The following is a 15,447-nucleotide window of genomic DNA, read 5'->3' as shown; positions in this document are numbered from 1 at the left end:
TTTAGTTTATGGTAATAAGCCTTGATGTGTCTCCCTACACAGTAACAATGTATCCAGCTCTCTCTCTCTCTCTCTCTCTCTCTCTCTCTCTCTCTCTCTCTCTCTCTCTCTCTCTCTCTCCTCTCCTTGCAATAAATTTATAGGAATTTTTAAAGTTGTAAACTCCTTTTTGAAATACCCTGTATTTACAGATATTCTATACGATGAAATTGAAAACAGAAGTACACAGGCAAGATTTGAACCTCTACCGTCAGCGTGGTAGCCGCGAACCTTAACCGCTGCGTTAAGCTCGCTTGGTTGAAATATGATTAATGTTAAAGGTGTAAAAATGCATTCGTATAACTTCAACATTGACTTTCTCGAAAACTAGGGGCCATCGCAAGGAAAGGGCCTAGTCTGGCACCCACGACAGATCCCTCTGCAACACACCTGAATCAAGACCAGGGATTAACAGGTCTGATGGTCTCGTCGCAAGAGCCAAATCTCACATTTGTCAAAATAATCAAAAGCCAATGTCTCTTTTTGTGTATTACTTCTTTGTACCCAAAAGCACCGAACGTAATCTGATATCGCATAATTACATCACCTCTTTCCACTTCATCAGTGGAAAAATTAGGAAGTACGTAATTTATTTTAAGAATGTTCCAGGTTTTCTCTTCGGCTGGACCCACAGCGTAGTATGTTTCATAATATGACCTATAATGAATAATTCCAAGTCAGATGCAAAGTATTGTTTCTTCTTCACTACAAACTTGTTTCAGCTACAGCTCTATTCCCAAGTAAATCTCTACATGTTCCATTTGGTGAGTCTTCTTTCATTTATAACAGTTGTTAATGTCACTTTACATATATACTTACGTCTAGTTGGAATAGGCGCCCATATTGCGCCAGTCAATGAACTATCGATTGTCTAGATGTTCCTAGATTGTTAAAAGTCAGGTAAATTCTACTTGTATAGAATTTCCTTCGTGAAGTTATTTTGACAGCTAGGATCACTGTTTATTCTCGTTGATGTTTTACCTTTACTGTATAATCTTTGCTAGCCAGTGATGATATGTTTCATTGCTATAGCTCTGTTATGATCACATACATACATTACTGGACTGTCAAAGACGTAGCTTTTACTGAAGCTTGACGTTTGGTGAGGAAAGATGGCGACATCGGGAAGTGTGCTATACCAACACGATTTTCTGAAACGAAATAACGTTAACGTTGTAAGATTTACGAATTGGTTTAAGAAATTCCTGCAGTTGAGCAAATATTTGCGTACTAGTTGAGTTATGAGAAGCGCATCAAGTACGTATACACAAGGTTTAAGCAGATTGCACTTTTCGTAAGAACACTCAAATGAAGAAAGACTTGTTATCGACGACAAATTGCACGTTCTACTTATAGGTGCAATTTCGTAATGAGTATAGTACTCGAAGAAAAGCAAGAAAAGCAGAAGATGATGAAAACAGGATGAAAGCACATCATTAAGCTACGTCTGTTAATACTAGATCATTAAACTCCCACAAAAACTATTCAAATACTGCCGGGATTTCGGATAAAACAAAGTTTAGTGTCATTATTTAGGCTTACACACAGCGCAGAAACAAAAATGCGTAAGATGTTTCTAGTTATGTTTGCTCTGAAACATGTTCCTTTCTTTTTTATCTTCCGTCTGCTGTATAAAAAATTACCGCCAAACGCGACGCATATATGAACCATTGTGTCAAAACTGTAAGGGTAACGTAGTTTTATCAGTTTATTCCCATTTCTTACCAGTATTTTGTCTGCAAACAAAAAGCTTTTTGTACGTCGCTTGCGCTCGGTTGCTATTGCAAATTGCTGGCTTCAGTGACACCAGTGATAAAGTATAAGGTATTTCCAGTCTAACAATGTACGTCTATGTTGCCAGTTTAGTACTGTATGTCTGTGGTTATGATTTGTATCTATGATTACCTTTTGTTTCTGTTTACTGTCTACTTTTTATCCGTTCTTTTCCAAAATTTCAACAAAATTTTCTAGTTAATTTTTATCTTTATGATTGGTTGGTTCATTAAAAATATCATTTGGGTAATTCTGTGTGTGCGTATATATAATTCTTCGAAGATGTTCGTATCATGTCTTTATGTTCTGTGTACCGCTTGAAATGCGTTTTCGATATGTTCTGATTTGTGGTTTTGGTTCAAAAATGGCTCTGAGCACTATGGGACTTAACATCTATGGTCATCAGTCCCCTAGAACTTAGAACTACTTAAACCTAACTAACCTAAGGACAGCACACAACACCCAGCCATCACGAGGCAGAGAAAATCCCTGACCCCGCCGGGAATCGAACCCGGGAACCCGGGTGTGGTTTTGGTTTTTTTGGGGTATAGGTAAAAGCTTAATTCACTGCTGTCGCTTTCTTGTGTGTTTTTTGAATCTAAATCTAAAATTTCATCCAGGTTGACGGCAATAGGATTTAATGCAGTCGTTACACGAAATGTACGTGCCTGCGTTGCTGAAGTCGGATATTTTGGTTTTTCCAGATCGAACATTCGTTTTTAGATTGTTTTTGTTCAGAATGCTAGTTTTATGGTAGTTATGTTTAAGAATTAGTTTATTTCATTCGTTACGTGTTCCAAGTATATTGACGGTAAGTATGTCACTTTTCCTTTAATTTTGATTTCTTTTGTTACTTTTATGTCGAATAGTTTAGATAAAAAGAGAATAGAAGCTTTCGAAATGTGTTGCTACAGAAGAATGCTGAAGCTTAGATGGGTAGATCACATAACTAATGAAGAGGTACTGAATAGAATTGGGGAGAAGAGAAATTTGTGGCACAACTTGACTAGAAGAAGGGAATGGTTCGTAGGACATACTCTGAGGCATCAAGGGATCACCAATTTAATATTGGAAGGCAGTGTGGAGGGTAAAAATCGCAGAGGGAGACCAAGAGATGAATACACTAAACAGATTCAGAAGGATGTAGGTTGCAGTAGGTACTGGGAGATGAAGAAGCTTGCACAGGATGCAGTAGCATGGAGAGCTACATCAAACCAGTCTCTGGACTGAAGAAAAACAACTTTTATGTCCATTTGTATGGTTTGGCTTTTAGCTTTTATGTGTTATTCATACAGTTTGAACTAAATTTGGATTGAAATCCTTTTCTTGAGCTGTATGTTGAAGTATTGTTAGCTCATTTTGTATTTCTTGATGTTCGACTGGCAAATTGATAATTCTATTCATCATTGAACTGAAGTAGTCACACTTTTGCAATTCGCCTGACAAGAACTTCCATTAATTATGCTGTTTGCGGTAGTTGATTTTTTGTAGATTTTGCAAGCATGATCGTTGTTAATGTTGCACATTTTAATATCGTGAAAATTTATGGATTTGTTTGTTTCTGTTTCCAACCTAAGTTTTATTTTTTATGCAATTCGTTGAGTTCTTGATGAATTGGTTCGATGACTTCATCATTTTCATCCATTACCACTTACGTGCCATCTTCATATTTATGGTAAAATCTAACTGTGTTGAGTAATGGCCTTTGGGAGCCGAAAAATTATTCCTCCAGTGTGATGATAAATTTGTGGGCAACTGTACCAGCAACACAGTTTCCCATAGCCACTGCATCATCTTGTGTGTAAATTTTGTGATTAAATTCAAAATAATTTTCATTCCAAATTAGTTTTAGCAGAGCTATGATTTCATAGGTTCCTGCAATTGAAGTTTTTCTAGGTCTTCGAAGGTTACCTTTCATAATTTCTATTTTTTCCTGTACGGGTTTGTTTGTATACAGCTTTGTAATATGAAAGGAAAAAAAGAAATCTGTGATTTTGTGGTCTTTGTATACCTTTTATGCCATGTGCTAATGTTCTTTAGTTCTTTATGGGATACTTCTTGTTGTAGCCATATAGCTTGATAAGGAATGTGTTAGGTTTTTTTTACTTACTAGGTACGCTCGGCAGTCAGTACAATTTATAATTGGGCGATTTGAAGTTAATTCTTTGTGTCTCTTAGGTTGTGCGTGCAATTTTGGAGTACGTGGGTACATAATGATGGAAGCTTTCCTTTCCCTGGTTTGTTGGTATTATAATACAATTTTTGATTCATTTCTTTGCTTGTGCAGCATACTTGATGGGGTTGTGTGGCATTTCTGTAACGTTGTCTTCCAAAAAAGTCATTTTATTAACATATTCACTATGTTTTATAATAACTACACTGCTAACCTTATCCGATTTTATTGCTAGTGCATTTGTGTTAGTAGTTCCTGATTTATGCTGTTGAATATATTATGTTCAGTTTGCGTTTGTCATATTATGTTATACTGTTGCGAAATAGCGGTCCAAGATTTTGGCTACACCTGAAAAACCGAAGCACAATGCATCGAAAAGGCAACGCAAGTGCTACATAAAATATCAAATGGATGCTATTTACATCTTGGAAGAATTAGAAATATACATGCACACAATAAATTACCAAACGATATTCTTCATGAAAAAACATTTATCTTAAACATAACAATTATCTAGAAAATTTTATTGAAATTTTGGAAAACGAGAATGGCTAAAAAGCAGACATTAACTGAAACAAAAGATAATCATAGATACAATCGTAACAGAATTATAATATTTATGACTCACATCACTGACTAGCAAAGATTAAACATTAAATGTAAATCATCAACGATAATAAACTATCATTCTAGCTATCAGAAGAATTTCACTAACAGAATTCTGTAAAAATAGAACTTTCGTGACACATAACAATCTAGCAACGTATAGATAAGTCAACAGTTTACTCGCTAAAGAAGTATGGACATCTATGCCATCTGGACGTACGTACACACACAAACTGACCTTTATATGCATCTGTTACAAATATAAGTTGTCTCATCAACTGTAACATCTAGAAGTTTACTTAAGATTGGCGCTATAGCCGAAACAGTTTGTAGCAAAAACGAAAAAAAACTAATTAAAACATTTACAGCTTACCTGGAATTATTCATTACAAAATGTTCTAAGTGCTATATCCGGAAGCTGACTGGTTCCATGTGCCAATAAGAAAATTTTTGTTGGTAGTGTCATTAATACAGAGGCACTACGTTTATCAGCCTTTAACACAAGTACAGCCATACAGCAGTAATGTTTTTGCTAGTGAAACTGTACTTAACAAAAACCGTTTCTCACATCTCTTTTTTTGCAAGAGGATAATACAGCAATTACAGAAAAGCTATTTTAGTACTGACTTCTGTCTCTTACACGAATCTATTACATGGCTTAGATGTTGCAAAATTTACCTCAAAACTCCCTGTGATGTTGAGGGCGAAATGGCTTTATTTAATGTTTTCCAGACACATTGTTTTGTCTAGTCACTTTTCCAACTTTTTTCTACTTGTTTGAAACCCATATTATCTCCTACTACAGATATGTTTACTGATACAAACAAAAGCTCACATGCACCCTTGCTTACCACACCAACTGTCCGTCAATGAAATGGAGAAGACCTTGCCGGCCGGAGTGGCCGAGCGTCTCTTGGCGCTACAGTCTGGAACCGCGCGACCGCTACGGTCGCAGGTTCGAATCCTGCCTCGGGCATGGATGTATGTGGTGTCCTTAGGTTAGTTAGGTTTAAGTAGTTCTAAGTTCTAGGGGACTGATGACCTCAACAGTTAAGTCCCATAGTGCTCAGAGCCATTTGAACCATTTTTGAGAAGACCTTGACGCATGCCACTTTGAACTCCAGAGGGAAGCATTAGTCGTCACAAATACTGTGCGTCATCTAGTAGTGAATGTTTTAAATATTTTCTCCGTGAGTTCGTACTCCTAATGAGTCTGGGCACATGCAACAGTGTACTGAGAACACTACAGCATTGGAAACACTTTTCGTGAAGAAAACGGCACTTCCGTTTTGTTCTTCCCTTCTTCAAATAAACACTACGACATCAGTCGGTGGCTGTTTAATGCCGGACGTTAAAACAGAACTTATTTTTTTAAACTAATTTATTCACATTTGAAGCACAAACATCCAATCCCCTTCAAAGGACTCGCTATTTGCACTAAACCTTCTCTAATCTTCTATTTCATTTTTCAAAACACTTTTAAATTCATTTTTCGTGGTGCCTGACAGCGACTCCGTCTTTTTGCTTCTCCATCTCAGCGAAACGCTTCTATTTCATGTGTCTCTTCATTCTAGGAAACAAAAACGTCGCAAAGCAAGGTCGGCGTGAGAAACAGGGGTCATAACAATTTTGGGCCAGAATTATCGTACAAACAGAGCTGTGCGAGCAGGTGAATTATGATGGAAAAACCAGTTACACAAATTAGACCACTTCCGCCGCACGCTGCTGTGGAATCTTTTCACGGCTTTTAAGTAGAAAGCCTGGTTAAGTATCCGACACTGTGGAAGAAACACTTAATCGGTGAGTCCTGTCATATCGAAAAAACAAATCTACATTCTGCTTAGTGTTTGATTTCACCTGACGAGTTTTCTTGGGGCGAGGCGAACTTTCAAGTCTTCCGCTGCTTTGATTGTTGCTTTGATTCGGGATAATAAGCATAACACCAAGTTTCGTCAACTGTGATAATTTTGGAAAAAAAGGAGTGGATCATTTCAGGACTTCCTTCAAAGCACAGCATGCTTCCACGCGACCTTGTATTTGTCCTGCAGTCAGCAGTCGTGGCACGAACTTAGCAGCCACCCTTTTCGTTCCCAAGTCTTCTGTCACAATTCGTTGCACTGAGCTCCATGTCACTCCCGACAGCTCCAGAATTTCTTCAATGGTCCGCCGTCGATCTTCGTTGATGGCTGCACAAATGATTTCAACATTTCCATGTGTTCGAACAGTGGCACAACGAACAGACCTAGGTTTGTCATCAACTGACATTTCACCATTTTTGAAAGGGAAAAATGACTCAAGCACTCGAGTTCTCCAGGTAGCATCGTCCTCTAAAAAAATGGTTCAAATGGCTCTGAGGACTATGGGACTTCTAAGGTCATCAGTCCCCTAGAACTTAGAGCTACTTAAACCTAACTAACTTAAGGACATCACACACATCCATGCTCGAGGCAGGATTCGAACCTACGACCACAGCAGCAGAAGCGCGGTTCCGGACAGAAGCGCCTAGAACCGCTCGGCCACAGTGGCCGGCTGGTTGCGCGTGTACTCGGTCCACAATATGTACGGCTCAGCGTGGTAATGCAGCCAATGCTTCGTGCCGAGTTCTGCGTAAAGTTGAGAATGCAGCATATAGGGGAAATTAACCACCATCAAAAACTTCAAAACGTTCCTGTGTCCAACTGGTGTAGGCCGCACGACGACGTCATTGTTAGTAGATGAATGACCGAATTATTCTTTGCATAGCTTGCGCGAAAATACTCAAGGTACAAATAATATGACCGATACAAGTATCTTAGGGAAGTACAAAGTAAGATGCAATGATAAGTAATGAGTTAACACGAAAACTGTTCAGTCATTAACGTCGACCAACAATGTGCCGCCGTCGTCTTTGTTCCAGCCGCGATCCTCGGAAGACACACCACACAAATTGAAAACCATATAAAAGTGACATTGTTTTTGTTAGAAATAAAAGGCAGAATACCTTCGACTCCATACTATATTAAGAAAACCTAATCATTTACATAATAATCTATACAATGAGCACAGCAGAATGCCGTTCGTACCTTCCGAGAGCAAGACAACGAAAGACAAATCTTACAAGAGATAAAAAACATCCGAAGTACAAAAACACCAGACGAACGAAATTAGTCTAGTGATTAGATGTAACGCTTTAGGAGTCGATACACACACACACACACACACACACACACACACACACACACACACACACACACACACACACACACACACACACACAAAATTTAAAGTAAGTGCATCGTTTACAGACTTATTTCACAAACAGTTCACACATACTAAATAGGATGAAATAAAAAGTAATAATAGAAGTTGTTACTGAGAAATTCTTTTGCGAGTCGTTTGCTTAACAAATATTTTATTATGAAGAGACGTTTTGATTCATCGATGTTCACAGAAGGAATAACTACTAGAACGTCATAACAGAAATGAACGTTGGGACCCGATACCTGGAACTGAATGTAGTCATTACAGTTCATCACATGATTTCGTTGAAATCCACGAGTTTGATTTGGGGGATGATCTAATGGAGGCTCAGACTTTGTAATTATCGACCCGAAGCACAGAAAACGTCACATAGCGAATTACGATCGCCGTTTCATCCAGGATACGCGGAATAGCGGAACACCTTTCGAGAACACGAGAAGAATGCCATTCACAGGGATTTCCATTCAAAATGACATCTACCCAACTCCATCTACACACTTTTAAGTGAAATTTTATGAGACAGAGTACGTGGCTAGTAGCTGTCCACTACACCCCGGTTACAGCAAAACTTACCTTGACGACGTAAGACACTTGAGAGCAGTGGTCAGCCGTCCACTTGAGCATGAGCAGCGTCTTTACCGTGAGGTTGTCGTAAGTGTCCACCATGTCCTCAACCAGCATGTCGCCGTTCACCAGTGCCTCGGCTATTAGCTCTTCCTGCAACAGAACACAATTTTCAAGCGACTGTGTCACACTTCGTTTTTTTGACCACATGTTTTCATGAAGGTCCGACAGTTGTGATACACTCTGCAGAAAACTTTTTTCTGATAGCCGTAAGTCGACAGAGTGTATGATTCACCATCAACAATACTAACTGGCTCACAGCTCACATATATTTTACACACATCCTTCTTCCCTCTGAGTGCCCACCTCTTCCTAGCCCAATCTCTGTCCAACTCCTCCCCCCCTTCCCCACTCTCTGTAATCTCCTCCTTCCCTTCTTCCTTTTCCACCTGCTCACTCTCCCTCTACACCTACCAGCCTCCTGCCCTTCCCCTTCTTTGCCTATTTCCTCCTTCCTCTTTCTGTGACCATTATCTCTTCACCTTCTCCCTATCGATTCCACCCCCTCATCTTCCTCTGTCGATATCGTCCTGCTCCACACTCTTTCTCTGTATCTCCTCATCCCCTCTGCCACTGTCCATCCTCCCCCTCCAGTCCTTCACCTGATATCCCCCCTCTCCTAGCGATCTCCTCCTGCTCCTCTAAATGTCCCTCCCCTCTAGTCCGTCTCTGTCCTTACCCGTCCTCTCCTCATCTATCTCTCTATCCATCTCCTGCCCATTCTCCCTACCCATCTTCTACTGCGCCCTTTAACTATAAAACCCCTCTTCCTCCCCCCTCACCCCATCTGTCCCCTTCCATCCCCTCTCACTGTCCCTCCCCTCCACTCCCCCCATAAATCCCCTCCTGCCACCACCTCACTTCATCTCCCTTCCCTCCCCCCACTACCTATACAACCCCATTGCCCCCTCCCCTTTCTGTCCATTCCCTCCTCCATCGATCAGAACCCTCCCTCTCCCATAGCCAACTGCATGTGCGGCACCTGCTAAAAGGGGTCGATAAAGCAGGCCAATACTAGTCCCACAACACATGCTGTGGGTCGAAAACACATTTTTTGTGCCTCAGGTGTATTCTGCAATTCAAACCAGGACAATAAGGCAGGGCAATACTACTCCCACACAACACACCTGGCAGGCAGGGCATCTGCATATGAACGTCAGAGAAACCATTTCTGCCAATATCTCTGCTCCCAGAATGAAATTGTCACTCTACAGCGGAGTGTGCGCTGATATGAAACTTCCTGGCAGATTAAAGCTGTGTGCCGGACCGAGACTCGATCTCGGGACCTTTGCCTTACGTGGGCAAGTGCTCTACCAACTGAGCTAGCTCAGTTGGTATAGCACTTGCCCGCGGAAGGCAAAGGTCCCGAGTTCGAGTCTCGGTCCGGCACACAGTTTTAATCTGGCAGGAAGTTTCATCTCTGCTCCCATAGGAACTAGGGGCTCTAGCCTGCACAGTACTGATTCTCGTTGTTCCAACAGTATATGTGGCAAATTCGGCAAAAAATTATTTACTGGTTCATGGTGAGGTGCTGTACATAAACACTTACATTCTGTTTTCGACACGCGTGTACTATCCTCTACACCAAAACCTCACTTGCATACATGTTCGACACATATATTGCACGCAACTCCTCCTGCCACCCTTCCCCTACACACCACGACCTATCCACCCACTCTTCCTATACACCACCACCTCTTGATCAACCTTTTCTGCTCTCCTCTTCTGTGTCAAACTACTCCTCCTTTCCCCTGTCTATATCCTTCTCCTCCTGCCCCCTCTGCTAGTTCATCCCAAGCAGATCGATACTACTCCCACACAACACTCATTCATGGCAACCTACACATCAAAAAGCAATAGGAAATGGTTTTCAAAAATTTACAGCTACAGTCTTGGGTCAGGTTACCCCGCCAATTTATTGCGTGTTATGGCAGAAACAGTATAGTCTATTTTACCAGAACCGACATTTTCTCTTGTCTGTAGCTTCCGTCTGTTGTCCTATTGATTACGTCAATTAACCACCAACTGAGCCTCTGCTAGAAGAGAATTAGATGCCAGACGCGGTCGGGACAGCAGCTGACAGGTGAATGACAAACCTCACCGCTTGCAGGAAAACAGAGAAATCGTCTGTAAAGGTAATTATTTTGCCACACCTCTGCAAATAACCAGCATCCATCATTAGTATTGAAGCAGTCTTGTGCAGCAGCCAACAACTGCTACAGTTTCACTGTGTTAATTAATCCGTTTGTATTCAGTAATTCAGCTTGGGTCTTAAGGGACTGTGCCTGTCTATCAACTAGGACGGTAAGCCAGAAAGTCTTCTCGCCTATTTTCTTTCAGTCAAATTACGGCTGTAAATGCGAAGTCAACATATCCATTCCCAGCGTAGTACTTTCTTGGTTCGAAACGGCCTTACCTGCCAGTAGATCCGCCGCGCGGCTCTGCTGTCAGTTGTTAAAGATGGCGGTAGTGATACAAACGTCCAAACCGTTAGAGCGACGAATTGTGATTCGTTTTCTATGGAGCAAGAGACGAACGCCCATAGAGATCTACAGGGAAATGCAGTCCACACATGGGGAAAACTGTCTGGCTTTGAGAACTGTGAGGTGGTGGTGGTGGTGGTGGTGGTGGTGGTGGTGGTGGTGAGAGTTCAAAGGCCGTGTAGTCTTGCATGACCATGAGCGGTCGGGGAGGTCGCGTTCGTCGCCGACTGACATTTCCTGGGTGGATGCAATGGTGAAGCAGATCAGTGTGTGTCCATCACGGCCATTTCCCAGAACTTGGCATATCGTATGGGAATGCTTATGACTTCGTTCACGGATCATTAGGGATCATTAGGGTTCTGGGAGGTTTCATGTTGGTGGGTGCCAAAGCAGTTGGGTGAAGTGATGAGAAGGAGGCGAATAAGGTCTTCACTGAATCATCTGGAACGTTACTCCAAGGAGGGTGAAGGTTTCCTGGACCACACTGCTATTGGCGATGAAAAGTGGATACTGCATTTCACGCTCGAATACAAGAAACAGACTACGGTGCGTAAACATCCCAGTTCACCTATGACAAAAAGTTCCGTTCAGCGCCGTCTGTTGGTAAAGTGATGTCAACGGCCTGCTGGAGTAGCCATGACCACTCCTGCTGGATTTCATGCCACAACGTGCAACCATCAACGCCTACAGTTACTGCTCCACACTGTCACTTTTTTTTTGTGGTGTTTAAGGGCGCTCAACTACTGAGGTCATTAGCGCCCAGTCACAATTGTTAGAGCACATAGAATCTAGTAAAACTCAAGGGGGGGGGGGGGGGAGGGGACACCAGAAAGTCCTTACAAAGATGCAGATAAAATAAGTAAAAGAGTTAGATGTCTTTGGACAAGCCAGTCAAAGTTATAAAACGAAGAACACGAGCAGCTGCTCGAGCGTCATCAGCTAAAATATCCGGTAAAGTAGATGGCAGGGACAGGACAACACGAGATCGACTAAAGCGGGGACACGACAATAAAACATGGCGCACTATTAATGCTTGACCACAAGGGCACTGCGGGGCTGGGTCACCGGAGAGCAGGTAGCGGTGGCTAAACCGGCAATGCCCAATCCGCTGCCTGGTCAGAAGGACCTCTTCTCGCCGAGATGGTCGGGAGGAGGTTGTCCAAGCAGTTGGGAACGGTTTTACTGCCCGGAGCTTGTTTCCTTGAAGGGATGACCAAGTATCCCACCACAACGACACAAGCCTCTTACAAACAACCCCACTAACGTCAGATGACGGGACACAATGGGAGGCTGGCCGAGGCAGGAGGACTGCAGCCTTGGCTGCAGCATCCGCAGCCTCATTCCCAGGCACTCTTACATGTCTGGGAACCCACAGAAAGCTGACAGGAGAGCCATCATCAGCGAAAGAATGGAGGGACTGCTGGATCCGTTGCACCAATGGATGGACCGGATAGGGAGCTCCAAGGCTCTGAAGAGCACTGAGTGAATCAGAGCAGAGTACATACGATGAATGGCGGTGGCGGCGGGCATACTGAACGGCCTGATGGAGAGCAAAAAGCTCGGCCGTAAAGCTGGAACACTGGTCGAGGAGCCGGTATTTAAAGGTGCCGGCTCCGACGACAAAGGCACAGCCGACACCATCGTCGGTTTTGGAGCCATCGGTGTAAATAAAGGTGTGACTGGCAAGTCGCGCACGAAGTTCGACAAACCGTGAGCAATACACTGCAGCCGGAGTACCCTCCTTCGGGAGCGAGCTGAGGTCGAGATAAATCTGAACCGGAGCCTGTAGCCAAGGTGGTGTCGAGCTCTCACCCTCTCTGAAGGTGGTAGGGAGGGCAAAATCCAATTGTCGAAGCAGGCGACGGAAGCGGACTCCAGGAGGCAGCAGGGCAGACACATACAACCCGTACTGACGGTCGAGAGAATCGGCGAAGAAGGACTGATAAGAGGGGTGGTCGGGCATTGACAACAGCCGGCATACCGATACAGCAGTACGTCGCGCCGGTAGGTCAATGGTAATTCGGCAGCTTCAGCATAAAGACTCTCGACGGGACTAGTGTAGAAGGCTCCGGTCGCAAGACGTAACCCCCGATGGTGGATGGAGTTGAGACGGCGTAAGAGGGATGGCCGAGCAGACGAGTAGACGAAGCTCCCATAATCCAGCTTCGATCGGACTATGGACCGATACAAGCGAAGCAGGACCCACACTGTCACGTCTGAGGCCCGCCATCAGGCGAAGGCGCCGAGGGATTCTCGATGTCAACAACATGATTCTGCTCCACGACATTGCCAGACCACATATGGCAATCAGAACTGCCGAAAAGCTCCGGCAATTTCACTGGAAGATTCTGGAGCACCCACCATGCACTCCAGACCTCGCCCCCCCCCCCCCCTAGCGATTTCCATGTTTTCGGACCGCTGAAGTAGTTCTTGGCAGGACGGCGATTCACAAGTAACGATGAAGCCAAAACAGCAGTCCAACAATGGTTCCGTAGTAAGCCGGACGAATTCAACTGCAAGGGCATCTCAAATTTAGCGCTGTGATGGGATAAATGTGTGAATCGGTAAGCGAACTATGTGGAAAAATAATGCAAGGTACATAGAATAGGGATGCAATAGGGCTCCTATGAATCTTGGGAGAAAAGTTTACTGAAAAAGGAAGAGACCTATTTATGTGCTTCATCGATCTAGAAAAGGCATTTGACAATGTGGTTTGGTACAAGCTGGCTACTATAATGAGGGAAAAAGGGAGTGGATTGGAAAACCAGAAGACTTGCAAACTCATATCTTAATTAAAAAGTTTGTTACAGTGAGAGGAGAAAGTACAAACTGGATCGGACTAGGAAAAGGAGTAAGACAAGGATGCTGTCTATCATCTACTCTTTTCAACCTCTACTTGGAAAATATGACTGACCAATGATCATTAGATGACAAAGGCGTAGAAATTGGAGGAAGAAGAGTAGGGTGTATGAGGTTTGCTGATGACATGGTCCTTCTAGCCACAGGGGAAAAAGAATTACAGGATTTGGTGGACACCATTGAAACTAACGGAACAAAATATGGAATGAAAATTAACACAAATAAAACATAAGTATTGACACTAGGAGGAAATAAGGAAATAAAAATTATGCTGAATGGAGAAATACTAGAACAGGTGCAAAATTTCAAGTATCTTTGAAGCAGGATAGACACCGACTGGAAGTGCACCACAGAAATTAAAACAAGGATAGCAATGGCAAAAAAGGCGTTTTATAAGAAAAGCGAATTTTCTGCAGCGGTCTGGACAGAGAACTCAGGAAGACTTATAAAGTGTCTTGTGTGGAGTGTTGTTCCATATTGCGCTGAAACATGGACTCTGAGGAAGAAAGACAGAAAGGCTGGAGGCTTTTGAGGTCTGGACATGGCGGAGGATAGAAAGAATACGTTGGATGGACAGAGTAAAAAATGAAGAGGTATTGAGAAGAGTGGGAGAAAAGACAGTTACTAGATGTAATAAAGAGAAGAAAAAGAAATTGGACTGAGCATATATTAAGAAAGAATGACTTACTGATCAAAACAGTATTAGAAGGTTATGTAGACGGGAAAAGGAAGCGAGGAAGGAAGAGATTCGAGATACTGGATAACAGGATGGACGGTACAACATACAGCAGCCTTAAGAAGGAAGCAATGGATCGCAGAAAATGGAGAGGCAAAGGACCTGCTAATACAGCAGATAACTGATGATGATATAGAATAGGATGTATATTTGTCATTACTTGCATGTATCTTACTTTGGCCAACAAAAAATACGGGCAAAGTCTTTCTGATTTGCCCTCGTGATTTTCTGAGTCAGGTTTTTACATTTAGCACACATGGGATTTTTCAACGTGCCTTCTCTGGCTTACGGAGGAGTTTTGCAACCCAATGTGTGAAGAGGAGTCCTGGATAGAGCTCGGCCTACCTGCAGCCGGCCGTCGCCGGAGTGGCCCGTGACGAAGAGCAGTCGGCTGGAGTCGCGCAGCGCACGCCCCCACGTCGCGCGCACGGCGTCGCGGCGCTCGCGGTTGGCCACGGCGGACGGCACGGCGAGCAGCAGCTGCGGGGGCGGGCTGCCAGCGCACAGCCCGGCCGGCGGCGGCAGCAGAGCCGTGGGCTGGCCCGGCCGCACGTAGCGCGCCGCGTCGCGCGCCCCCTGCCCCCGCAGCCACTCCATACGGGCGCCACTCCCCGCCCCCGGCCCCCAGTTTTCGGCCTCTGTCTTGTGCAGTGTGTTCACCGCCACCACAAGGAGCATCGTGGACACCGTGACCATTCCTAAGAGAAAAAGAGGTCGTAAATTTGTGCAAGATGTTCGAATTTCACGAACGGATAATCTCCCACCACATCTCATCAAATTATACCACGATAGTATACTCACATCAATAGTGGGTTACGGCTCGGGAGTTTGAGCACACAGACTCACGAGGGTGGTGGCTGCCATGACAGTGAGAAGAACATGATAGTGAGATCAGTGGGGGGGCATACAGGACT

The 15,447-nt window shown here is 43.5% G+C and overlaps 1 protein-coding gene across 1 annotated transcript in view; it reads right to left on the bottom strand.

Moving 5' to 3' along the window:
• Window positions 1-15,211, bottom strand: part of LOC126199654 (beta-1,3-galactosyltransferase 4-like) — a 41,366-nt gene extending 26,155 nt beyond the window's left edge. Inside the window, exons 1-3 of the mRNA XM_049936583.1 lie at window positions 15,194-15,211; window positions 14,879-15,109; window positions 8,405-8,548 (exon numbers count right to left, since the gene is read on the bottom strand). Of these exons, the coding sequence (XP_049792540.1) occupies window positions 8,405-8,548; window positions 14,879-15,109; window positions 15,194-15,211 (393 nt within the window). The remainder of the gene's footprint in view (window positions 1-8,404; window positions 8,549-14,878; window positions 15,110-15,193) is intronic.
• Between the last annotated feature and the right edge of the window lie 236 nt (window positions 15,212-15,447).

The sequence above is a fragment of the Schistocerca nitens genome, chromosome 8 (genome assembly GCF_023898315.1).
Source record: "Schistocerca nitens isolate TAMUIC-IGC-003100 chromosome 8, iqSchNite1.1, whole genome shotgun sequence".
Taxonomy (NCBI): domain Eukaryota; kingdom Metazoa; phylum Arthropoda; class Insecta; order Orthoptera; family Acrididae; genus Schistocerca; species Schistocerca nitens.
This window is presented reverse-complemented; position numbering and strand designations above follow the sequence as displayed.